Raw genomic sequence first — 27,163 nt, 5'->3', positions numbered from 1 at the left:
ATTTTCCCTAATAAAACAACCCTTTTCCTGTAAGACCTCGCCTCATGTCTGTGTGTCTGTGGTGCGCTCTAGGTAAAAGATCTTACAAACACTTATAGCATTAAGTATAAACAACAGTCACTTCTTATTTAAAGACACAAAGGTCAGCTGTTCTGGAATAGTTCTTGCAAGACCAGTATTGTCAAGTGCATTTGCAAAACCCATGAAGCACCATGATGAAACTGCTCTCATGAAGACTTTAACAGAAAAGCAAGACCAAAACTTACATCTGCTGCAGAGGAGAAGTTCATTTAAAGTCAGCAGCCTCAGAAATCACCAATTAACAAACAGCACCTCAGATTAGAGCCGTTATGAAGGCTTTACAGAGAGTAAGTAGCAGACGCATCTTAACTGTTTCAAGGAGATTATTGCATATTTTGGATTTCTTCAGCATTGTTTTTAATGAAGAAAGACATTAAAATTAGGAAACAGCATGGAATTAGGAGGTGTGTCTAAACTTTCACTGGTAATGTATAAATGAACTAGTGACAGGATCATGGGCACACAAGGCTCATCTGTGTGTGTGGGGACCAAAGGCTAGCCCATCTTTGCCAATTTAATCCCACAGAAAAGCCAATGTAGCACAGATACCTGAAAAGAGGCAATGCTGGCCATGATAGAATGGTATTAGAACATCCATGCATTACCGCGTACAGGGGTTAGCAGGCCGGGCTGTTCAGGGATGTTGAACAAAAGATCACCCAAAAGATCTGCCGTTAAGATCCCTGTGCCAGACACTTTAGCACACAATCAGAGGTCTTGTGGGGTCATGCCAAAGGCAAAATTGGAAGCTACACAATATTGGGCTTAAAGTTTTGTGTTTTATGTTATAGCTGATTGGTGTATGATCTGACTCCAGTGTGCATATGTGCTCTTGGATGTAAGCAAAAAAAACAACAACTGTGAATTTTTCATTGTGCTCATGACCTTTGGAAAACAGCCATAAAGGAGCTTTATATTGGATCCCAGCTAAAGTGCACATGGCAGGGAAAGAAAGAAATGAAAGGAGGAGCGAAACAGTGTGAGCGTGCCACCTACAGACTTGAATTTCTGGATTAAGGGGGCATGCAGGGTTCAGAGCAGGCAGTGATGATGATGAGGATGAAGGTGAAGGTGGTGATGAAGATGAAGAAGTCTGTTCCGGTGAAGCTGCTGATGGACAGTCATTTGTGCAGACTGGGTTGATCCAGAACGCGTGACACCTCTCGTTACCTTTTTTAGGAACAGCGTTCTGTTGGTCGGCCTGGAACATGTCCTCGCTGCTGCTGCTGCGCAATCGTTCTCGCTGTAAGAGCTTATCCACCCTCTGGATGATGCACTCCAGACTTTTATCCACATTCACCCACACCTTCTCCTGAGAGCCAAGGAACAGAAAGGAGAATATTTGCTTTATATTCTTGTCATGTTACAGTAAACTGTTTTTAATTACTGCTGCAGCTGTCACAGCTCAACTTCAATAATACACATATAATCACGTGTACATCTACAATATTCCAAGTACTAGTTTACATAAGGGGTATTCATGTCAAACCGGGACTTTGTCAGTGAAGGCGTAAATCAGATTTACACACTTACAAACAGTATTTATAGACGATTTCAAGCACAGCACAGTGATGAGCCTCAATAAAACATTTGAATGATGCATAGCCTTATAAAAAAGCTGGACAATCCAGAATAACAATCCTGGTCAAGGTGGCTTATAGCCCACTGCAATCATTCCCAAAAACATTCAGAAAGGTGTTCTGTTTTTGCACGAGCTCATACTGCCCATTGCACCACTTGCACATCACAGGAACTGAGTCTGGGAGTTACTGCCACATTCTCCGTAGAGATCTGACCTCCCTGCAATCAATTTTCACATGTTTAGGCTATTAAAGGGGTCATACAGGCCTACATGCAGTTTTTTAAGCAGTTTGGACTGAACTGTGTGTTAGGAGAGTGCGTACACAACCACTCTACGATGATAAAGAGCCGCCCAGTGGTTTTCTTTTCATTTATTACAATAACATCCCCCTTCTGAAATCAGGCCAATCGCAAATGCCTGTCGATGTGACGCCACACCACAAGAGGCCGCTCCTACACTAGTTGATTGACACTGGTGTTTTAGCAAAGACCTGCCCCGAGTGAGAAGAAGCTGTCGGCCATTGTTTTTCGCCGCTGGAGCAAAATGGCGCCTAAGCAAGTGTGGTGTACAGTTGTTGGGTGTAATAGCGAACACAGCAGTCGTCATTCACTACCGACATCTGAGCCGCTGAGGACGCAGTGGCTGAATTTAGTTTTTAAAGCTAACGTCCCCGCCGATCTACCTTGGTCCTGGAGGAACGTTGTTTCGTTTCACTGTGTACTAACTGTATATGGTTGTAATGACAATAAAGCCTACTTGAACTTGAACTAAATGCGTTCATGTTTGCCCTAATCATTTTTCACCAGACTGCTTTATAAACGCGGGTCACTATAAAGCAGGTTTTACTAGGAAGCTGCTCCTAAAAAATGGATCTGTACTAACGCTTCGTGTTCCTGCTTCATCTTCACCAGGCTTAGTGAGTAATTTCTTTTTCTATTAATCTTTGCAGATCGCCTTTTCTAATAATCACGATGAATGCGGAGTGTAAGTTAACTTATACTCTCATAGAACATGGTTATGGCTTCTTCTCTATGTACATCCGTCTCTATATAATCCCTAATCGCCCGTTTATAATAAACAATGCATTAAGGTGATTGTCTAGTTGCAAACGGTGTACGTAGTCGCAAAACTATATTATGCTTACCTTTGTTACGTTAGATGGTTTATAACGATGTCTGTCGAAGATTAAGAAGTCATGTAAACACATCAGTAAACACATTGCGTCCGTATCTCTCTCAGTAAGCTTCTCCGCTTTATGTTGTTGTTGCTCGCGGCAGCGCAAAGGCCCGTTAATTCATGCCCATGCAGTGATGAGAAAGACAAATCGAGTCGATGCATGTCCATTCTTTTAATTTCTGCGTTGTCAGGCGATATTACAAACTTCTGCGTAGGTTCCGTACTTAAATTAAACCAAAAACTACTTAAGAAAACAGGCTCAGGCTCTATATTCCAGCGTTTTCCAGTTTGGACTGCATTATTCACAAAGCACTGCGTTGTGGGCAATGCTTTGTGGGTAATGCAGTCCAAAGCATTGCCCGCACTGGACTACACTCCCGTAGCTATACCCCACGTGTGTTGTCAAGACACGCCCCACAGAACTGGGGGGGCGGGCTCAGCAGAGATCATAAGCATTTAAAGGAACATGCACTGAAATAGGTTGCTGAGAACAGAGCTAGTTTTTACCAGTTAAAAGTAGTGTTTTTTTTACACAACCATTTAGAATTTTTAATTAAATATATTACAAACTTTTCATTAGGACCCTAAAGATCATATTAAAATTTAATGAAAAATGTTTCTGGATGATCCCTTTAAACGAGTTCCTGGGAGGCCAGCGTTTCAGACATGAAGCAGACAGTTTGATCGGCGTAATGAGAAAACATTCTATGTTGATTGTATAAAAGCCCTAGTGAAACGCTGGGATAAAAGCCTGAGTGTAGCAGGGGGATATTTACGATATAAAGATAGTCTCGAACTGTGTCTGGTTATGCTGCATAATCAAAAGTCCCAGGTTGATTTGAACACCCCATAGTACAGTACATTTAAACAAATGGAATAAGATATAAGATCTTGCAAGTAAAGTATGAAAACAACAACAACAAAAATCCTAAACACAATACTATATATTTTGTTTAGGATGCTTTATAATATAATTACACAGTAAAAAAAAAAGGTACAAATAACATAAAATATTATCATATGTTAGTCACAGACATTTTAGGGCAGTGACAACATGATAAAACTAAAGTACTTTTAAGACAAAACATCCACTGGCTCTAACACTTTGGTTTCTCACCTTGCTTTCAGTTTTTCTCATGTGCATGTAGCCATGGTTACTGCTGTTGCTTGTGGGAACGCCCTGTGTGCCCGCCTTTTTTTAATTATTATTTTTTTTTTTTTTTGATGGAAAACAACAGTTACAGTCCCTTGAGTGGGTACTTATTCTTTGTGCTATACACCGAAGACATTTGAGATAAATATGGGATGGTTGTTATAAACAAGAAAAGAAATTGCATTAACATTTCAAACACTGACAGGTGTTTCTTGTTTCCAGGTGTACCCTACCAACATGAGGACCAGAGAGAGAGCTGGTTATTGCAAAAAACAAACAAACAAAAAAAAAAAATGAAGCCAATTTGAAGTTGAGAAAAGAGGGGAACCTCAGTCTGAGCCATTGCACAAAGCCAATACAACAATTTGGACTGTGCTGAAATGGTAAGAAACCCAGCAGCATTTAACAACAGAAACACTGCATGGGCTGTGAAGAAAACAAGTCAGTGCTATCAACACCCTCCACAGGGCAGAGGTGACGGTATCACTATCCACTACTGAAAAAAGGCTATAAACAGTAAGAAGTAGAAAGCCAGATCTGAAAGTATAAAGAAATGCAGAGAAGAACCACAAACGTTCTCGAACCGAGATTAACCTCTACTAAAGTGATGGAAATGCCAAAGAGTAAAGAAAGAAAGTATCTGCTTATAAACCAGATTATGCAAGTAGATTATGGAGTAGGTGCACTAATCTTTATTTATTATGTAAGTCATGATGGTAGCAGCAAAATGAATTCCAGAATTAATGAGAATGCTTCAAAGCATAAAACGCATAACGTAAGACTTTATCAGGAAGAAAAAGGCAAAGGTTTTAGACTGGCCAAGACTTCAATGTCAATGAGCGTTATGCAGTTATTGCAAATAAGAGGTTATGCAAATATGTGATGGTATTTGCGTTAATTTACTACAGGACGTTTGTTCCAATACTTTTGCTCCCCCCCAAAATTGGGTGGTCGGCCACCATAAATTCTAGATGTAAATATCAAGAAATTTTATTCTGATTCATCATCTCACATTCTTCTTTTTATTTCAAACCCAATTGTTTTTCGGTTTATGGGAATTTTTTTTTTCAAAGAATTGGTCCTGTCGTTCCATTACTATTGATTGTAGCTTTTAAAGATATCTGGTAAGACACAAATTAAATACTGTACTTATCAATATAAAAATTGGTTGTTGTTTGATTTACAATAATTTGTATGACAGTGTACAAGCTATTAAACATTCACCAGAGACAACACAGAGCTTATAATATACTTCAGGGCACAGCTTCCAAGTAACTGACTAATTGCTATCATTAACTTCCCCCAGTTTGGCATCAGTGGTGCTCTTACCCATTCTTCTTCGTGCCAGTCGGCGTGCAGGGATGAGCAGTTGTTGCTCCACTTGGCTAGCAGTGTGTCCTGGTCATTGCGTAGTACCACGTGCTCTGAATCGGCTGAAGGTGAGTTCTTAGAGGCGATATACTCTGGCCTGGCGGCGTTTAGGGCCTGCACAGCCGATGCCAGTAGCTTACAGTCACACACCGTCACAAGCTGCCGCGTCTGCACGAGAGACAGATTTAGAGCTTTAAAATATTCCAAAAAACATGAGCCACCAAAATGTGCACTTATTCTTCAGAAAAAGCAAACCCCTGTTATTCAGTCTAATAGCATGAAGAACAGCAGTTATAATTTCTTCTGGAGGCACTTATTTGTCTATCTTTCCCATACCCTTAGCATAACTTGGCTTACGATGAAAAGATTCATATGAGATCATTGGAATTTTTTTTTTTGGTAAAAACATTTCTTAGTAAAAACAAATACTGAAAATGTTTCTTTGGTGTGCCCAACTTTTTTGCTACAACATATAAACAAACTTGACAGTTCTTGATTATCCGGTTTTAACCATAAGTGTTTGTGTTTATCGGTGTGCTCACCTTGTCTGCCAGTATTGTGAGTGTTCTCTCCAGGCCGTTGGCGGAGCGCTCCTTGGCGGCACGGGAGAGACGCTCGGCGTAGTAGCTGACCTGAGTCTTTAAAGTGTTTATGTGTGCTATGATCTCTTTGGCTCGAATGATATCCTGAGGAATGTAAATGATGGACTGGGAGCTGCTCTGAGAACTGCTGCATGGACACAGGTTACACACATTAGAGTCATCATAGATCTGTATAACTAGACAAGTGTCAAAATACATTTGAACAACATTTCACAATATTATCATCAATTATGCTTCATAGGTGCTAGGGTTATTCAATTAACTTAATTAAAGATGGAAGTCAAAAAACAAAAACCCATATCTTGATCCAAAAAGTAAAAATGTACTTATATCCAAACAAGGAATAGCACATTCAGGATTAACAACCTTAGTAAAGGGTTTAACAATGTATCCCATGCTGTCCTAATATTTGAACTAGCTAACCCTCTAGCTAACACTAACACTAATGCACTAACTCTCTACACCTAGAACCTCTAACCCACCATATCCAACTGTCGATCCCTAACCCATGAGCCTTATTCCATGATCAATAACCCTCCAGTCCTAAAAGAGGCACTAGCCGTAATGAACCACCCCTGTCTGTTTAGCCAAATCGCCCTAGCCCTATCCCTTTAAATCCCTTTTTGTTAGGTCATCGTCATCAGGTGGGGGTAGTGATTCAAGCAAGGGCATGAAAGCACAGCTTTCCAGGTGTCCCGATCTCAATCCGCTGTTTCATTGTCCACTTCGCACAGATTAACCTTTTGCCATTGATGGATCTCGCCTCCCCTTGTGATGCTTATATGGGCACAAGGTTGCCTAATAGTTATGGCTTCAATTAGCATCCCAGAACCTCAACCACCTGAACCACCACTGCCCATTCTAGCATTATCCCTCTGGCCCTATTCACTCTAGCTCCTTTGTGCTATTCCATTAGACCTACTCTCTCTATAACCCATCAGCTCAATCCCTCCATTCCTAACAAACTAGCTCCAACCCTCCAAATTAAACCCCAAACCCACCATCTACAACCCAGAACATTCTGGTGAATAGTAGAGAACTGTAAACTACTGAACTACCACTAGAGACTGGTAATGAATTAAATCAGCAATATCCTAAACTATGGGCTCATGGAAACAAGTATAGCCAGTAGATCTGTGACTTTTAAATTTAGTTACAGTGGAACTAAACTACAATGCCTAAATAAAATCTTACATGCACTGCAAGTGAAAAGTTAAAATACAGTACTGTACCAAGCTCCCTGGATCTAAAAGGTATCAAGATCATTACCTTGCTGCATATATTCGAATAATTAGCCGAATACTGCATGTGAGTTCGCAAAACAAATCTGTGCTGAGAGGCACATATAGCTTCCATCTCATTATTTTATTTATTTATTTTTTTAATTAAGAAAATCCTATGAAAGCAAAAAGTTAACATACTGTACAGTACAGTCATCCTCTTGGCTACATTTACTTCCCATGGTTTACCTATTTTCGATATTAGGTTCTCGCTTCTGCAAAACTTCTAGCCCAACTACATCCTGAAAACCACAAACACCCGAATCTAAATAAAATCCTGGGCACTGGAAAAGAGGAAGTCTTTTTTTTTTATTTCTCTGCTTGTTAACCCTACTATTATAACTCCAAAGCATGAATAAAGACACCAAATATATCTTAGTTCCTTAGAGTTAAAGTACATTTTTAAGCAAAAACTAGACGTTAAACACGCATACACATAATTACAGTGTGTAGAAACCAAACACTAAACTATAGACACACATTTTGTTTGTCAATAACCAGTAGCATGTCTGTCAGAAAGGGGCTACACAAGTGAACCCCCATCGCCCCACCGTGCTGTGGGAAGGGTCACAAGACAATTTTGAGCATAATTTTCACAGCGCATTGGGGTGATAGGGGTACACTTAAGTAGCCCCTTTCAAAACATGCTGTTGGTTCTCTTTCTACAGATATTATGGCCTGTAGTACATGTGGTTGTACGTGTCTCCATATAAGACATCAGGAACAAACACAAAACAGAAATGTGTGCATTTTTGTGTATGAGGTACGGATCTCTTAGACACACACGGTCACACTTATGGGATGGATCCATGGGAAAAAAATAAATAAAAATTATGCACAGACACAGATTAGGATGTGAAATTTCCAGCCTATAATAAAGAACTGTTTTTGCTTCATCAGTTATAAAAAAAAACTACAAAACTATTAAAATTAATGAATTATTATTATTATTTATAACTGATGGAGTCAAAAAAGACTCTGAGACTAGATTCAGGGTTTTGGACCATATTGTTTAAAAAAAAAAAGGGGGGAAAGGAAAGAAAAAAAATACAAAAACAATCAAAAAGTGGGGAAAACTTGTCAACTTAAAATAAACTCACCATTCCTCCTCATAAATGCTGATTGCAAAAAAAAAAAAAAAAAAAAGAAATTAAAGAGCAGAAAACAAATGACAAAGGAAAAGACCGGCATCACTACAAATGAGTAATTTCATTCTTGAAAACAAAAGTTTATAAAAAGCAGCATTGAAAAAGAAAGATTAAGAGAGGTAACGAAGATGAAAATCAAATCAACATGCAATAATACACAACGCAATAGTAAGTGCATAATGAAATGCTCCTTAGGTGTGATGTTCAGTCATAGTGTGCAATTACGACTGCAAATGTAAAGGAGTTTCATTGTAAATGAGAATCTTATCGCATAATTTGGTTTTATCAGTTGAGTAAAAAGCTGTGACTTCAGAGCTCTGGTGTGTATGAGCACGTGAGCTGTGCAAATGTGCTGAGCTCGATGCACAACAATGCTGAGTGGGCAGTTATGGATGCTGTGTTACACAGACCAGCCTGTTACCAAGCAGAGTATAAAAGCAATTCTGCTTTTCTCTTAGATCCACACAAACGCACACACACACACACCCTTGGAAATGCTGGGCATGAAAACGTTCGTCTTTAATCAGATAAGTCCCACTTTGGAGCCTTGAGAGACTGAAGTGTACTGAAGAGTCGACGCAGGTTGTTGATCTGTATTTATTTCTATTCACTCACAGTCTATTAACTGGTGTTTCCAAATTGCCCGTGTGTAAGTGACTGAGAGAGTCATGTGATGTGTGTGTGTGTGCTTGTTTGCCCTGCAATGGATTGGCAGCCAGGTCCAAGGTGTACCCTGTCGAGTGCTCCGGGGCCCCTGGGATGGACCCCAGGCTTCCCACCACCCTGTACAGGATAAGCGGTATAGAGAATAGGTGAGTGAGTGAACACCACTATGATTTGTTTTTGGACCGATCCCATAAGATTCAATTTAGCTCAATTTATGTTATTCATTATAAAAAAGTCTTGAGAATGGATTTTTGTGAATCATTGTAATACCTTACATGACACCAGGAACCCACTGTTTTAGAGTCATTTTACAACATTAACAGTAATTAATAATGGATAAAAATGTATTGACATTATTTTGACATCCATTCCAGAAATTCAAGCTCTTTTTCTTACAAGTTAAGTTCTCATTATCTTACACAAAAACACACAAATGCCAGGGTATACAGTACACGCTGATTGCTGAAAACTGATTCATTTTTTGGCGGAGGTGCCATTAAATGTGACAAAAAAAAAAAATTTTATTACACTTTTCACCCAACTTTAATAATGATGTTAATTTTTTTTTAGCCTACTATTCACTCCAGTATTATCTCTTAAATTGACACACACACAAGCCCTAACACCATTGTAACACATAAACACCATACTCTACTACTGTTCTTTGAACACGCACGCACGCACGCACGCACGCACGATCAAGACTTTAAACGCTGTCGCTTACTGTTTCTTGGCCTCCTCGAATTTCTGGATGAGTTTGCGCAGGCCGTTGTTCTTAAAGCCCTGACAGTGAGCTGCTGGAGCGCCGATCGTCACCACGTCGTATGTGTGATCTACACACACACACACACACAAATACACCACAACATTAAACACACAAAACAATAAACACAAGCAAAACTTCCAGAACATCCAAAACATGTTCAATAGATACAAGCTAAAGAATTAATGTAGATAGATAACATTCAAGTTGAGTGGAATTGATAGCTGGTATGTCTTCTAATGTAGGTCAGTACTCAGAGGGCTGCAGCCTAAAAAGACCTACATTTGTGCGTGTGTGTGTGTGTGTGTGCACTCGCATCTGTGAGTGAGAAACGGAAGGAAATTTCATAATTTAAATTAGGCCTCTTGAGATTATTTCACAGTAGTGTGTGTGTGTGTGTGTGTGTGTGTGTGTGTAGAGCATAAATAATAATCTATGTGTGTCCCAGTGTTTCCCCTGAGCCTGCACGTTTTACCCATTAAGCTGTAAAAAGAGAAACTGCCAAGACAGTGTGTGTGTGCGCGTGTGTGTGTGTGTGTGCGCGTGTGTGTTGGTGTTAAATGCACTGATTAGCGCTTCCCACAGTTTATTGTGCAAATAAACCAGAGATGCTTAAGGGATGGGAGAAACAACAGAGGACAAGAAAGACTTTTTTTTAAACCTTGATCCAATTCTTACTCGGTTTCTTTCAGTTCAACTTCAGAAATAAACAAACCTACCTATAAATAAACGCGACTGTAAGCTACATAAGAATTCATCATTTTGGTCTATTCTGGGTTTCTCTACATTTTGGGATTCTCTGCATTCCTCTGCACTGGGCTTATAAGACTGGAAATAACTGTCTGGGAGTTTTGCCAATATGGCTGCCGAGTTTCACCGGCTTCTCCTCGAAGCGCTCTGGCGGAAGGATGAGCGAGGAGGAGATCAGAGACGAGCGAGGTGGAGTCTCACCAAACCCGGAGTCGTCCTGCACTCTCATCCTCTGCATGTGGAGGTTAGTGGACATGAACTCCAGCTTCCTGTCAGCTTTGAGGTTGCTTGCTTTGAACGAGGGGCCTGAATGGAAGAGAGAGATGCACACAGAGTTAGAGAGGAATTATTTGTGTGTATGTGTGGAGATATCCCTAGATTTAAAATTAATCTCCCAAAAAGGTTGGTGGTGGACTATGGATGCTGTTAATATGCTAGAATAGTTTAGGTTTAAGTTTAGAGCTTCACAACGTACATACTGAAGATAACATTCGACTTACAAACACACACACACACACACACACACACACACACACAGTGTTTATGTTCTACATTACATATCAGCCAGTGGAGTGGAACTGATAGCTAGTAGTACGTCGTCTATGTAGGTCAGTATCCATAGGGGGCTGCAGCCTAATAAAGAGACCTACGTTTGCGTGTGTGTGTGTTTAGGTTTAAGTTTAGTGGTTGACAAACTGACACCAAAATCAAAACAGAAAGAAGCACATATATAAAATATATACTAAATATAACGAAAGGGATGTGTGTGTGTGTGTGTGTGTGTGTGTGTGTGTGTGTGTGTGTGTGGATGGGAAAAAATGTCCAAAGTCCAGTTTATTGTTGCCTGTATTTGCGAGTGTGTGGCGGGAAAGGCTCAGTCTCACCGGTAAGATAAATTCAGTCCGGGAGCACGAAAACGGAGCAAGAGGTCTAGTGACTCCGGAATGACTTTAGTGAGTCCGATAATGATAACAGGATAATCCACAGATATCACTCTCTCTTGGGTAAACACAGCGCCTCCTTGTCTCCTCATACTCCCCCCCCCCGACCTGTTTGCCGGTTCCCCTTTAATGTCGGGTCACATGACCCAACGCGTCATCGGGATTCCCTCGCGAAAGCTCAACTCCGGGACCAAAAACACTGTTAATGAAACAAACTAAAAACTATTGGGCTCATTTCCCAGCGCAGGTGAGCTTTATCAGCCATTAATTCATTTCCTGTTTTATAAAATGAACCATTACAGGCCTCGCTCCAACTGTATGTTTGGAAACGGCCATCTCAGACTCGTGATTTGCATGGACTGAATCACTCCATTAAGATGCCACTCCACATGTACAATACAGAGAATGTACAGAAGCGTGAAACGTTTTGCATAAAGCAGTGGAACAAGAGTCTCCACAAGCATCTATGGTAGAAATTAAGAGAGATAGGTTTCATGAGATTTTAATCATAGGGGTGCCAATATATCAAAAACAGAAACTAAACCGACAGGTTGTGTGTCAATTTGATTTGACTTTAGGGCCTTTCACTGATGATGAACTGACAAGATCAAGTAATTAATCAGGAAAGGTACGGTACATTGCACAAAGTGCAGTTTCAGAAGTTTTACACTATTTATAACAGATGGGAGTTTGGATAATACCATAATTTAGAAAGTGTGATCGATCCTGAATCAATAACTGTTCCATCAATTCAGTGACTGCTATCATCCTCCACCAACATGATCTCCAATTGAATAGGTTTGCTCTGAGAGTGTGTGTGTGTGTGTGTGTGTGAAATTCAAACTAATACTTTCACCTTGAGTCAGAGTAAATCCAAAATATCATCCATTGCAAATATATTTTGTCAAAGGTGTCAATAATTTTGAGGCTGACTGTGCACATTGCTTCCAGTTACTCCACCCACCCTTGTAGTCCTGCAGGTGTTTCAGTGTTTCCTCATAGGTGAGAATAATGCTCTGGTATTGTGTTACAATCTGCCGCCGGAGATTCTCCCAACATGGAGATAATTCTCCTAACTCTTTCAGCTCACACACTCTGTGGACACACAAACACACACACACCAAAATCATAAGTTATTTTTCCCCTTGGTATCAATATGAAAAAAGCACCAGCTTCAATCTGAACGTCATATTAATAGGAAATCTACACCTCCCACAAAAGTCTGACTCAGTGTTGCAGGATGTAATTTGATAAAGCTGTGATTAGTTATGCCAGAGACTTGGCTCGGCTAGAGAGCCACTAGATGACAAGTGAGATGGCGGTGATGGATATCAGCATGAAATTTGAAGTTGGGGAAGCTGCTGTGTTTAAATGTGCACACCAGACAGGAAAGATGAGCTGGAATGAGGACGAAATCTTTTGAACTAAAATTGAGTTCAAGGGAACATGTAAATATGTTGCCTACAACTTGTGAACACCCCTTAACTTGATATTTCAATCTGTCAACTTAGGGTAGTCTTCTCAATATACTAAATCCTTCCCTAACTAACCTAACTAATCGTTCTCCTAAATCAACATGTCCACACTGATCACTCACTCTTACTCATTGTCTATCCCAGGAGACTTACAACTTATGAGACCGTCACCTGGTCACTGGCCGATTGGCCGATTCATTATTATTATAAATGTAAATGTCATATGTAAATTCCTACACAAAAGAATCAGGATTTATAACAAAGCTTGCTCAATATTTACACTTTTCTTCTGAATAAACAAATTCCTATTATTAAAAGTGTTTCAAGTCATCCTTTTCTGCTCAAATGCATTATGTGTTTAAAAAAAAAAACATTAAAACTGTATGTTTCCCCTGATTTTCCCCAAAATTTGTATTGTTGCCCATGTTGCCATGCTGTGTAGTGAAGATCAGATTTTCCTAATTACACATCTCTTCCATTAAAGTATGTGTTCATACAACTCTGACGGAATTAATCTAAAATCACAAGATTACACTCGTCTTGTGCAGCCCATGTCAGCTTGGGTGCACGCTGTCATGGAAGCACTGAACATGAAAACTCTGAATTTGAACTTTTAACTCATGTTGTTGGGCAAAATAGAAGCATTTGAATTAGTGGCCCCAGATATTTGGACCCATTATTAACTGCATGATCCTGGAGAACCCAAGTTATAGTGAAGTGCCCATGATTATTTCTTATTACTCATACAGTATAAGATTATCAGCACTAGTGCATGCATGCGTACCTGGCAGAGTCCTCTTCCAGCAGAAGTTTGACAAACTGCCGTGGGACGTTGAGAGACAGCACACTCTCAGCCATTTGCTCCAGAATACGCAAGTGATTCCCGTCAGTGGTGGGGAAGCGGTACATCCGAGACATGGTTCCCCCAAACACTGAAAAGGAAAAATGTACGTTTTCATGTACTCCTATATCAGTCCTTTAATACTGAAACCGTCAGTATGAGGTGGGGAGGAAGTCTACTTTTAGACACTGAAATACTCATAATTTCCTAAGACAGAAACTTTAGCTTTAAACTAAATCACTACATTTACATTAATGTTCTTATTATAATAATATTTAGATGATATTTAGTGTGTATATATACATACAGGATATATAATTATTGTGGTTTAAACTAATTATTGGTAAAAGAACTTTTATGAATATGAAAATAACCCCAGAAAATCAGTGCACTAAGATTTATAATCTATAATTCCCCACTTCTACATACTTAATAAGCATTCTGTGTCTTTCGGACTGACCCTGTGAATTTTTGACTGTATAAACAACTAAATCTCCCTGACAGAATTAATCAAAAAGAGCAATAAATACACAATACAACAACAGTTAATGGTACAAATAAATTTCACTTTTCTACATTCCCCATAACATACCACTTAACTCCATACTCTCTCAGAAATTCTAATATAAACTCATCATTAGGATAATAACCTTTTCTGACAGGTGCTTATAGTGAAGTCGTAATTATTCCTCTTCCCCCAAACAAGGACAAAAGAAAATTAGAAAATTAGAAAATTAAAATAGTTTTAAAGACCCATAATCAGTCAAAAACAGAAATCGTACCTGATCGCAGGAGCGTGTCTTTACTTAAAGAGGCATATTTGGCTCGAACTCCTATTGATTCTGTCAGACTCTCATCGACAGAAAGGACCGTCTGTGGAAAGAAAAAAAATTATGCTAGTTTTTTGCTTATACTACAGAGGTCTTAAATTTACAGTTAGGACTGTGATGATTAATTTTCTATTTTGTTTTTCTGACAGCATTAATAGCTGTAAGCACATTTTAAATATATATATATATATATATATATATACACACACACCAGTTTAAGTTTATGCTAGAAAGTGTGTCTAACCCTGCCATTGTTGGTATCTGGTAGATGGGTAAGTGGTGCCCGCTGCTCCCTCTTCTCCTCCAGCTGCCAGGCGATGACTGTGATATTCCCCACACGCTTGTTCTCGGCCGAACTGATGCAAAACAAATATCAACATTATATTTAGTGCATATGTTCATAAAAATAATGGCCAAGCTATCCTCTGAGCGTGTTATATCGCTCCCTCTGATGATTAAGCAAGCGGTTTTAAAAGATGCGGATGGCTGGCGTTACTTCTCTAAGAGGAAACACATACTTTTTGCCCTCCCTGGTTGGTGATTTTAGCCTTGGGATTTTAGCCCTTCTGGCCATGAACTGTCTCCTATATTGACCTACATTACTTTCTTTACAATGAATGCTTTAAAAATAAACTTCAAAAGACTTCAAAAGGATCATACCATAGTGGCAGGTGGAGTGTGTAGTTCTTGTCCTGCAGAAGTTCTTTCACTGTGAACATCGCTGAGCCTAATAAATACATCTACAGAAAGAGAGAACATGTTTACTGCATTTTTTTGGCTTTTTCGGTACGTTCTGAGAAAAGGGGATATTTAAGTAGGAAAATGTTTTTAGCTTCCTGATAGAGCTATACAAAGAAACCTTTCTTATTGGGAAATAGTCAGTTCCTCATTTCTTTAAAAGCATGGAGAAACACTAAGCTAAAACGTGTTGTTCTTACGGTGCTATAATTCACCTTTAAAAATAATTACGAAAAAGCCTAAAATAGTAATTCAAAGTCAGAGCTGGTGGTTTGATTTAGAATCATAGCCTTGGGACTCATACATTATCACAGATTCATAATATTTCATCACAGCACAGCCTCAAGCACATTATCATTCCTCAGAATATCAAATGCTGTTATACGCACTAAATAGCATGCTGAAATAAGACCCTGCTCTAGATAACTGCGGTTATCACAACTGGCACAACGTCCTGCACTACCGATAGTACAACCTTTCCATCTTACATACAGTGGTGGCCAAAAGTATGGAGGCACAAGTGAAATTCAATGTTTTAATAACATTATCATTTAAAAAAAAAAGATTATTATTTTATGCAATTAAATTGCTATACAATCAATATTTAGTGGGAAATCCTTTATTCTTCAAAACCTGTTGGATCTGGCTGGGCAAAGAGTCAAAAAGAGATCTGCAGTACTTTGGTGTCACTCGCTCAACCTACTGTATGCCTGCTTGATTGCTTCCTGAACATCTTTCATAGAAGACGTTTAGTAGGGTTAGGGTAAGCAAGTCAGTTTCTTGACTGCTACCCTTTATCACCATTGTCTAACAGATTTCTATTGGGTTTAGTTCGGGAGATGACCACCAGAAGCTGAACACCATTGTTACATAGAAAGTTTCCCACAATTTTTTTTTCTCACAATCTTTACATTTACATTTACATTTATGCATTTGGCAGACGCTCTTATCCAGAGCGACTTACATTTTTATCTTATTATACATCTGAGCAGTTGAGGGTTAAGGGCCTTGCTCAAGGGCCCAACAGAGGCAACTTGGTGGTTGTGGGGTTTGAACCTGGGATCTTCCAAACCGTAGTCCAATACCTTAACCACTGAGCTACCCCTGGCCCCCAGGGGTCTGTCTTTAGCCAGACAGGCTCGAAATAACTGGTGACATCACATATTTTTCCCACAGGAAGAACTATATTACAGTACATGGCATACACCATTGTGAATCCATTTAACCAGAACTGAATACTTATGCACCTTTTCCAATTTCTGTCCTTACCAATTGTCATGTCATCTTCATGACACTTCATCATCTGTTTTTTGTGAATGTCTCACCGTGCCTTGTGAACGGTCCTTTACGTCGTACACGGAGAGTGTGATCTGCGTCTGCTGATTGATGAAGGAATCCTGGAAGAAGGCCACACTGCTTAAGAAGATGGGATTCATCGTGCCCTGAAAAACAGTACCCAGTAACACTGAACAAAACTCGAACAAGAATTGGGAGTGACATGTAAACAACTTCTTCTCAATGAATTTAGTAGAACTACAGAATATCCAGATGAATGCTTTGAAGAAAACCTTAAATTTTTTATTATTTAACACATAGTACAATTGATAAGAAAAAAAACATTAAAATATGATTTGCTGTTCGGGGATAATATTAAGCACCGCAGTAGATACAAAACAGATTTACTGCAGATTTACCACCCTGAAATTGCCTATTTTTAACATGTCCTGAAGCGTTGAATTCTTCTAATCCAACTGCAATTTACCAACATAAACAACAGAAAAAGACTTCCCTCTGTTACTGAAGTTCTGATCCTAAAAACCCATTCCAAGGATGCTAAATAAGTATCTAATTGCAGAAAACTTTACCATAACAGATACTACGACAAATGTTTTTTTTTTTTACTTTGTTTACTGTATGCTGTACACAAGTACGTATAAAGGTTCTTTGTCCATGACATAGACAACCTGTAAAGTATTCTCCAGCACATCCCAAAACCTTTCACATAAGTTAAGGTTAGGAATCTGAACTCTGTCTTTGTTTTCCTGAACCACACTTTGAGCCTGATGAATCCCGATATTGTAATCCTAAGATATGCCTGTAGCACATAAACTCTATGAACGTGATAACCTGAACACTCAAGTCATTCAGACTTTTTTTGCCATGAGATTGACAGTTCTTAAACCAATTCCAGAAATTTCAGCAATCACATTAGTTTCTTTGCTTTTGATTACTTAAACAACCTTGTCAGAAGACATGTTCTGTGATTGTGAAAAAGATGTTATGTGTTTTAGATAAACAGCAATAATTTGATCCATCTAAAATTTCTTTTTCACTACCACAGGACATGTCTTTTGACAAGGTTGTTTATGTAATCAAAAGCTTTGATTAAAGCGTCAGTTAGGGTAAAAGCATTGAAACATATTAATCACTGCAGTAATTGTGGGCGGTATATAAACCTTGCAGCTCGAACTACTGTTTGAGCTGCCTTCATAGGCCGTCGGCCAATAACAATTAAGCTTTTAACAGTCCTGTGCTATTCTTAAGCTCAATACACATTATTATATGCATACTTCTCCATTTTTAGATAATTTTTTACATACCCTATGTATGAGGAAGGTGTATCAATTTTTTGATTTTTTCTAAAATTATTTGTAGAACAAAAAAACTGAACTTTGTCCAAAGCATGATAATCATTTTTGTTGTAAATATTTTAATCAAATCAGTTTAAATCACTTTAATTACCTCGATTATCTCCGTCTGTGCATACTTGGTCCAGAAGACTTGAGGTGGCGTTGTACAGCTCACAGCTACAAAGCTGTTGGGTTTACGGTCCGAACACGGTGTCGTCAGCTCACTGCAGGCTACAGACACAGACACACAGACATCACGCCAATGTCTAAACAGGGTGAGGATTTCCATATAGCATTTAGTTTATACAAAACAGGCACGGCTGCAAAGAACGTCCCCTGACTGCATACTGGAATGTATTTAGAGATGTAGCAGAGCGGAGAAATTTTAAACTTTAAGCACATAAGCTTTTAGCCAGGTACTGCCATTAAAATCCTTTACATATACACACACGTCAACAAAATTCCCTTCTGGATAGCCTCACATTGGCTGAGGTTTAAAAACTTTTCTGTGCATTAGTGCCTTTATTAAGACGATATCAGAACAACAGACGCCAGGATTCATGGGTTATAGGTAAGCTAATATGAAAATGCGCATGACAGATGAGATGTAAATTAAGGTATAATTTCATAAAATGCCAAAGAGCTAATGTACTGACCAAGGCTGAACTCCAACACGGGCTCGTCTGGGTCCTGACTGTTCCCTAAAAGGAAGAATGAGACTGTTAACTTTGGAACAGTGAGGATATTTTCAAGTGTTTATTCTGAAAACCAAAGAGAAAAGGGCTGCCAAGGAAAGAGTATTTTTAGGCAACTCAGCATACTTTTCATACACTTTATACTAAAAGGAAAAATTCTTTAACCTATTTTTCACATTTAGATTCAGCTTTTCTGGTCAGGGCCCCAAATAGCGACAGAAATGGGTGACAATGCATCTAATGTTTTAATTTTGTGACTGACAGTCAGAAGTAGTGAACGTCCCCTGCACAAACATGTATTGATCACAAATCAAGTTGCAGACTCAACACACGTTTCGTTCAATAATGAAAGTGCATAAGGCAGTTCTTCGGGTCATTCAAATGTCATGCGTCTGCGAATACTTTACAAGCCATTTTGTTACTGAATGCAGGGCTAAGCTATGCAAAAGTTTGGGCACCAAATGAAAAGATGTTCTCTTGGAAAAAAATGCACAATATTTTCAGCAAACATATAGTTACTTTTTATGTCATAAATTAAACAAAGATAAAAAACATTATTGTGGCACTGAGCAAAAGTTTGGGCACCCTACATAACCAGTACTTAGTAACACCTCCTCTGGCAAGTATCACAGCTTGCAATCGCTTTTTATAGCCAGCTAAAAGTCTTTTAAATTCTTGTACTTAAGATTTTTTCCCATTCTTTCTTGCAAAAGGCTCCTAGTTCTGTAATATTGTTTGGTCGTCCTGCATGCACAGCTCTTTTAAGATCTACCCACAAATTTTCAATGATGTTTAAATCAGGGGACTGTGATGGCCGTTTCAAAACCTTCAGCTTGCGTCTCTTGAGGTATTCCATATGTTTAGAATCATTGTTCTGTTTAGGAAGACATCCTCTTTCCACCTTAACCTTTTTTACAGATGGTGTGATGTTTCCTTCCAGAATTTGCTGGTATTTAGTGGAATCCATTCTTCCCTCCACCTGTGAAATGTTTCCTGTGCGATTGGCTGCAACACAATCCCAAAGGATGATAGATCCACATCTATGCTTAACATTACATGTTCTATTTTAACTTCATCAGGCCACAGCACTTGTTTCCAAAACGCATCAGGCTTCTGTAGATGTTCTGTTGCATACTTCTGATGTTGGATTTTATGATGGGGACACAGGTAAGGTTTTCTTCTGCTGACTCTTCCATTAAGGTCTTGTGGAACGGTGCACCACCACTCCTGAGTCTGCTAAATCTTCCTGCAGGTTTTTTTGCAGTCAAATAGGAGGTTTTGATTTGTCTTTCTGACCAGCATATGAGCAGTTCCCTCTATGAGTTTTCTTGTTCTTCCAGATCTCACCTAGACCTCCACAGCACCCCTGAACTGACATCTCTTAATTACATTTCTTACTGTGGAAACTGCAACCTGACAACACTTAGCTGTCTTCTTGTAGCCTTCTCCTGCATTGTGGGCATCAACAACTTTCATTTTCAAAATCTTACACAGCTACTTAGAGAAACCCATGGTTGGTAAGTGTCCGCAAGTGTGTGCACGAGGTTTGAAGAGTCAAAGTATTTGTAATGCTTTGAAATTGGCTTTTACTAATGACAGCTGTTGCCATGCATCAGATCCAACGAGCTGATTAAGTTCTGAAACCTTCTAAAAAGAATCTGAGACTCTGGAACTTTTTTGCACAGTCCCATAATAATGTTTTAATTTTTGTTCAATATATGGCATAAGAAGTAACTATGCATCAATGTTTGCTGAAAATATTGTGCATTTTTTTCCATTTCCAAGAAAGACTGTGTTAATATCTTTTCAATTAAAAAAAATCACCAAAATCTGTTATTTATCAAGGGGTACCTAAACTTTTGCATAAGACTGTAATAGTCCTTTAATCTTGTGCTCTGCCCACAGTGACAGACATGTACGTACAGACACAGAAGAGATTATTTTAAACATTTACTGCTTTTTGTCATTTTTAATTTTGTGCATTAGAAAATGTGTATTTCCATCTAATGTGATCTCATATACAGTACGAAGAAATCCTCCCCCAGCTGGTTGATCTGCAGAGGGTAGCCGGATGGAGCAGCATGGGGAAGGCTTTCTTCATATATAAGGTCACATTAGGGGGAAATACACAAGTCCGCTAGGGTGTAGCTTATTTACATAGCCACTAAAATGACAGATATTAAAGCCATTTAAAAAAATGCATTTCAGCTAGATCATTAACAGACGCACTTTTGGGGATATCTGTGTTCCTCCAAAGTTGTTTAAGTCATAATAAAATGTGAGACCTTTAAAATATAATACCATAAATCAACATCCAGCGGTTGACTGATAATAATAATAATAATAATAATAATAAATCGCGGTCAAAAGCTTGACAATGTTAACATATAATAAAAACAAGACAACTTTGTAATAAAATATTTAGTATACATTACTGCACAGGAGTCTGACCTGCCAGTGCCAGGCTGAGCATTTCAGAGGAATGGTCCAGCGTGGAAGCTCTGTACACAGACCAAGGACGCTGTCGCTCTCTCACAGACATCCTGCCTGTGTGTGTGTTCAAGCTGGAGAAGTAGCAGGGAAGAAGCACACTCCTCCAAGCGCACACTCCTCAGGGCAGGCTTGGGGTGGCTTCCTTCTCAGAAACCTGAAAGAGAAAGACGTAGAATCCAACAGAACTGTTCTAACTTTTACAACATTTATATATGAATCTGGTTTGTCCTGTTTGAAATCACTGAGAATCTGGTGGCTGTTTCAGGTACACAGGGCACTCCCAGGGTGGGAGCATATCCTATATAAACACTTATTCACAGCTAGGGGCAAGTAGGAATACTGGTAGGTTTTTCTTTTCATTTCTTTTTCTTTTTTTTGAGGTGGGATGAGGTCAGAAATCCCAGAGAAAACAACCCAGATACAGGAAGAACAAGTGAAACTCCACATAAGCAGTAACCTGAGCTCAGGACTGACAGAGGCCCATAGAGCTGCTTAAACATACCAGTCTTGAGTTTTTAATTACACATACCAATCAGTTATCAGCATGGTCAGTGCAGTAGCTAGGCAACCAGAAATAAACTCGAGTCAGTTACACCCATTACTACTCAGCATGGTTATTATTTTATGTGTACATACAACCTAACCTTGGTAGCTCAGGATTGTCTGCATTCCATAATGCACCAAGAACTAAATGCTCCTGATGCCATCATTGGCCAATTAATAATAGCTCAGGACACTATTTTATGCTTCCTGGCAAATCATCAGTCTGTTTATTTATTAGCAATGTACTGTACACCACAAAAAAACACATTCTTGTGTTGACAGCTGTGTGTTAGGCAGGGTGGGGGGAAAGAATCAATAGCTTGGGCAGCCCAAAACAGGCAGATTTTATATCTGAGAATAATGTGTTACAACAAAGAAAACAGGATGCCAGTACATCCCCTTCAGTATTAAACTTTATTATATTGTAGATCTCAAAAAGCACTCTTTACAGGCAAAACACAGGACTTAAACAAAGAACAATTATTAATGAATTGTTCTATCAATCTTATAAGGCACCCCTGGGTAACAACCATGTCTTGCCAGTCACAAGGTACGATATTTTTGATCACTTGAAAAATGGACAGACGGTGTGTTATAGATTGTCCAACATGTCTAGATGTAAATATTCATCTCATTCATCTTTTGATCTCAAACTCAAAAGTCTTAAATCGTTGCCTAAAAATTCTTGTCTTGTTTCATTTCACTACTTTTGGAGGGGACTATAAATTTTTTTAAACACATTATATGCGTCAAGTCATCAAGTCTCTCCCATGGTTTCGGTTCAAATGGAAGGTCAATCCCAAATTGAATAAATCCACTGACTGCAGGCATTTAAATTTCATAATTTGAGCTGTTTTACACTGAAAACTGAACTGAACTGAAGATAATACATGCAGTTACTATAACAGATTATCTAATAAACACATGTACTGATGTTAGAGACACGTTAAGTGTAAAAAAGCTCTATTTTAGTATTAGATGACTAAAAGTTACAAAGTAAGATATTCAATATACAGTAGATGGAAATCCCCTATGACCACCAGATAAAAATTTATAAATACCTAGGAGCCAATTTCATTTAAATAGCAGTTCAGTAACTACCACAATTTTATAAACACTAAAAATTCAAAATTCAAAAAATTTTTTTACAATTTAAATGAAAAAAAAACCTCAATCTTTTTATACCATAGTTTTGTCCTGAACTGAACATGAGTAATTAAATGTAGCCCATTCCATATAGCATTAGCTTCCTGCCTTAAAAAACAAAGGCAGCCTTTACATTTAAACAGTTTAAATTCATTTCAAATACAAGAGTTTGACTTAAAATTAAATGAAACTAAAACAATTTTTGCAAATACTTTTTACTAAATAATTAAACTTTCTAAACAAATTTATAAATAACTTGCTCCTATCACCCGAGATGACAATCTGTGAACTGTTTAGAGCTTACCACCTGCAGGATTATAAAGAAACAAATGACGTTTTACTGCTTTAAATGCCTCCAAAGTCTCAAACCTCAAACTGACAGAGTGCACTGGTTAAGTAGCTGCTAGCGCACTCGACTTCTATTGTATAAAGTTGATGACTGGCTGAAGAACCCGTTGTTAAGTTTGTAGAAATAGTTATAATAGGTTATAGCTTTAAGCTATAATAAGCTGATCAGCTTTAATTTAATTATAGATATTATTTTAGGTTGAAGCCCTCGTACATGTCTGCCTGCAACAAATAGGAATCCCTTAATTTTTTTAAAACTGTAATTTCACAACATTTTGTTTGGTGTGACATTATATGGTATTGGTTTTCACTGGATTGGTGGCTAAGTGTTAGGAATCTGTGGAAACTTTATCTAGTTCACGGCAACAATCAATGGGAACGAGAGAATATAGAAAAGTTTATATTTATACCTAAGACATATGCATGTGCCCACTCAAAACTTTGGATAAAGCAGATTTTGTCACAGCATCACCCAAAACAGGCTGTTTGAAAACATCCAGCCAGGTCTCCCAGGCGAAATGGAAGAACCTTGCCTTCAGCGCAAAACACAACATTTTGATAAGGATCTGTTTGCTACCTGTGCTGACCCACTCTCTTCCCCTGACCCTGAGCATGTCAATCAGTGTAAAAATTAGGGATGCACCGAAATTTCGGCCGCCGAAAATTTTCGGCCGAAATAGCATTATCGGTTTCGGCCGAAACGTAAGAAAGCGCCTAAAATAAAAGCCAAAATTGTCGCCACGCCTCTCCCATCCTCCCGTCTCGTTCGCGCTGTCATTGCGCATCAAACACGGAGTATGTCGGCGGTTTGGAAGCACTTCAAAGTTTCAGATGAGGACAGCAAAGTTGCAATATGCAACATTTTTTTAATACAAACAAAAAGAAAATATTTTAAACATGTTTTTTAATGAAGCCATTTTCGGTTTCGGTATCGGTTTTCGGCCAAGTGCATCCAAAAATTTTGGTTTCGTTTTCGGCCCAGAATTTTCATTTCGGTGCATCCCTAGTAAAAATCAATCCAAAGACTACGGTATAAAGGGGTTTGTAGAGTGGACATACACTGAAAATCATACTTAGCTTCCCAAAACTATTTTAATGAACTACTTAACGAGGTCCCCACACCTGATTAAGCTAGCCATAACTTTTGTACTTACCCAAGTAAGATAGTTAATACTTTGATCACCTGTTTATCCTGGTAGTCCTTATGTTTTAAATCATGTTTAGGATACAGCGTCTGTGGCTAACTACAGTATATGACTCATAGAAATCAATGCCGTCTCGAGCACCAACTTTAATACACACACACACACACACAAAAAAAAGTCTAAGAGCCTGTGCTGAAATTGTAAAATGTGACTATAGGCTTAAATAAATTCAATTCAAAGTAAAGAGCAGAGAGATTATTATAAAGTCCCCTGTCTGCACCATACACTGCACAAAACAGCCTTAAATGTAACAGCATAGTCCTACAATACAGCTTTAAGTATTTCTATCTTTATGAGGAGAGGATGATGACTAGATATCAGAGGTGTCAGAGTCGTCTGAGTCAGACATGAAGAGCAGTACACACACACACACACACACACAGAATTAGTCATGCACAAACACACCATGTGCACCCACACACGACAAATGAAGCATTACGAGTACATACCATATACTTTTGTTTTTTCTCTCGATGGGTGTGGGGATCATTTCCTGCATGGCAAGTTAATTTCAGATCTGTGACAGATGCACGATAAAGTAAAGCAGTAACCAGAGAAACGAAAGAAAGAACATTTGGGTGGTTTACACACTGATTGTTTTTCCACTAAATAATTAATTTTTGTATAGAAAAGAGAGCAAATGCATCTATTTGATAATTCGCAGACTGTAGCATTGTGTGAAGGGTCCTGTCTCTAGCTTTGTGTCCCACACTGTTGTGCTAACTAACTAAAATTCAAATTAAATAAATACAAAGCTGTTTTTTAATGCAGACACAAGTGACTAAACGGTTTGGTTCATGACCTCTTCTTTAAAGGAATAGTTTTTTTTAAACAAACTAGTCTGTAACATGGAATTACTGAATTCATTAATAATTGTCACCTTCTTGCAAAGCATAAGTGACACATAGGGATCACTATCCCTCATCCGTGTCATTGTCCTCTGTGTCACACTTTCCCCTATCCGCAACTTCTCCTGAACCATTCATGGGAATTTGACCAGGCCTGCACAGGACCTTTATTAGGAAGTGTAGATGAACATTAGACATTACATTTTTAGGCGTAACGTGTTCAGTGGCAGGCGACACATATGTTCCTTGGATACAATGTTCCTATTGATACATTTTTTATTACTGTAAAAATTAGTTTTACTTAAGTATGTTTTGTTTGAAGTAATGTACTTCGCTAAATCATATTCGCAACTGAGTAAAAAAAAAATTAAAATAAAAAAAGATAATAATAATTGCATTTCGAAAACCACTGCACTGATTCATTGATGGGTGTGGGAAACAACCACGCTAAATTCACAAGAACATGGAGACGGACAAATCAGATGCCAGTGATGCAGACCCAGCTGAAAGCGAAATGCCATCAAATTCTTATAAAGAAAACCCCTGGCCATTGTAAGTCCCACTTCTATGTTGTACAGTATACCACATTGTGTATGTATGTTGCCCTTTTAAGAGTTGCCACCCCTCCCCCAGTGTGTGTGCTGCAGAGATGTGTGCGTGAGAAAGAGAGAACGGAGTAGGAGCTCAGGTGTGCTGCTCACCCCCGAATTGCTCTATTCTTTTACCCTTTCCTTTACTTTTACTTTTTGTTTTATATTATAATTTTGTGATGCTGAAAGAGGCCGAGAAAAGATTAGTGCTGAACATTATTCCTGGCTCTGTTTTTTTTTTCTCCCTCGGCTACGCAAAGCGTCACACCATATTTAAGCGACCACTTTGATTTTAAGCAGAAGGAAGGCAACAGGTTTATAATGCAAAAGTGTTCCTTTGATTAAAAAAAAAAAAAAGTTTGAGATTTATATCCTCTTGTCTTTTATAAACTTCCCTATAGGGATGAAATGATTCCTCAAGTAACTCGAGTAATTCGATTATAAAAAATGATCGAGGCAAAATCTTCTGCCTCAAAGCTTTTTTAAATTCCTTTTTAAAAGCTTGCGTTATGTTTTTGCGTAATTATTTGTTTGGTGTGACACAGCGCGCTTCCGAATGCAAGCCGCCAGAAAACACTGACGAAGAAGCGCCAGCCACAAAGCGGAAGGAGACGCAAACAGTTAGCTGTGTATTAATTTGATGGAGCGTTCTGTTGCGGGCTGCAAAATGGAAGGGGGCGATAAAATGATCAGCGAGTGAAGAGAAGAAGAAACCAGCAATTGAAAATGACAATTATTTATTTTAATGTGTGTGCTATGCGCTAAAATTCTCCCATGTCACGGATTGCCCCCCCACATAATCTCTATTAAATATATAAGGATACCACAAACAAAAATTCATATTATTATTATTATAAAAAAATATAATATATTATTATAATCCTAGGCACGTGAAAAATTAAAATTTGTTGGTTTTAATCCGTGGCAGGGAGGCATTTTAGCGCATAACAGTGTGCATTAGTTTTTTTGATACTTAAAGTCATTTTAAAAACCTTTTTTTTGTTTTGTTTTTGCATCCATAAAAAGGCTTTAAAATAAGAATGTATGGCACTGTAATGCACTTAATTCAACTCCGTCAATTTTAAGCTATTCCTTGTATTGTGAATAATGACAATGTTTACTGTATTTTTATTAAAATGCTGTATGCATTTAAAGAATAAAAGTATATTTTAAAGATTAAACCGATTAATCTTTGTTTCTCTTATATATTTTACATTGCTGTTTAATAAGCAAAATAAAATTTTATCTGATTAATCGATGGCATTTTT

At 38.4% G+C, this 27,163-nt stretch overlaps 1 protein-coding gene across 4 annotated transcripts in view; it reads right to left on the bottom strand.

Annotated features, from left to right (window-relative positions):
• Positions 1-27,163, bottom strand: part of inpp4ab (inositol polyphosphate-4-phosphatase type I Ab) — a 65,043-nt gene that overhangs the window by 18,570 nt on the left and 19,310 nt on the right. For 2 of the 4 annotated variants that reach the window (XM_053497941.1, XM_053497943.1), the window contains exons 2-15: positions 21,174-21,369; positions 18,684-18,728; positions 18,140-18,258; positions 16,723-16,839; positions 15,320-15,399; positions 14,904-15,015; positions 14,612-14,702; positions 13,773-13,920; positions 12,478-12,608; positions 10,774-10,878; positions 9,784-9,892; positions 5,906-6,092; positions 5,322-5,531; positions 1,078-1,393 (exon numbers count right to left, since the gene is read on the bottom strand). In XM_053497941.1, the coding sequence (XP_053353916.1) occupies positions 1,078-1,393; positions 5,322-5,531; positions 5,906-6,092; positions 9,784-9,892; positions 10,774-10,878; positions 12,478-12,608; positions 13,773-13,920; positions 14,612-14,702; positions 14,904-15,015; positions 15,320-15,399; positions 16,723-16,839; positions 18,140-18,258; positions 18,684-18,728; positions 21,174-21,264 (1,861 nt within the window). In that variant the 5' untranslated portion in view covers positions 21,265-21,369. The remainder of the gene's footprint in view (positions 1-1,077; positions 1,394-5,321; positions 5,532-5,905; positions 6,093-9,783; positions 9,893-10,773; positions 10,879-12,477; positions 12,609-13,772; positions 13,921-14,611; positions 14,703-14,903; positions 15,016-15,319; positions 15,400-16,722; positions 16,840-18,139; positions 18,259-18,683; positions 18,729-21,173; positions 21,370-27,163) is intronic. The other 2 variants (XM_053497944.1, XM_053497942.1) reach the window with 2 other exon arrangements.

The sequence above is a fragment of the Clarias gariepinus genome, chromosome 6 (assembly GCF_024256425.1).
Source record: "Clarias gariepinus isolate MV-2021 ecotype Netherlands chromosome 6, CGAR_prim_01v2, whole genome shotgun sequence".
NCBI lineage: Eukaryota > Metazoa > Chordata > Actinopteri > Siluriformes > Clariidae > Clarias > Clarias gariepinus.
The sequence above is the reverse complement of the archived record's forward strand: the minus strand, read 5'-3'. Positions and strand labels throughout refer to the sequence as shown.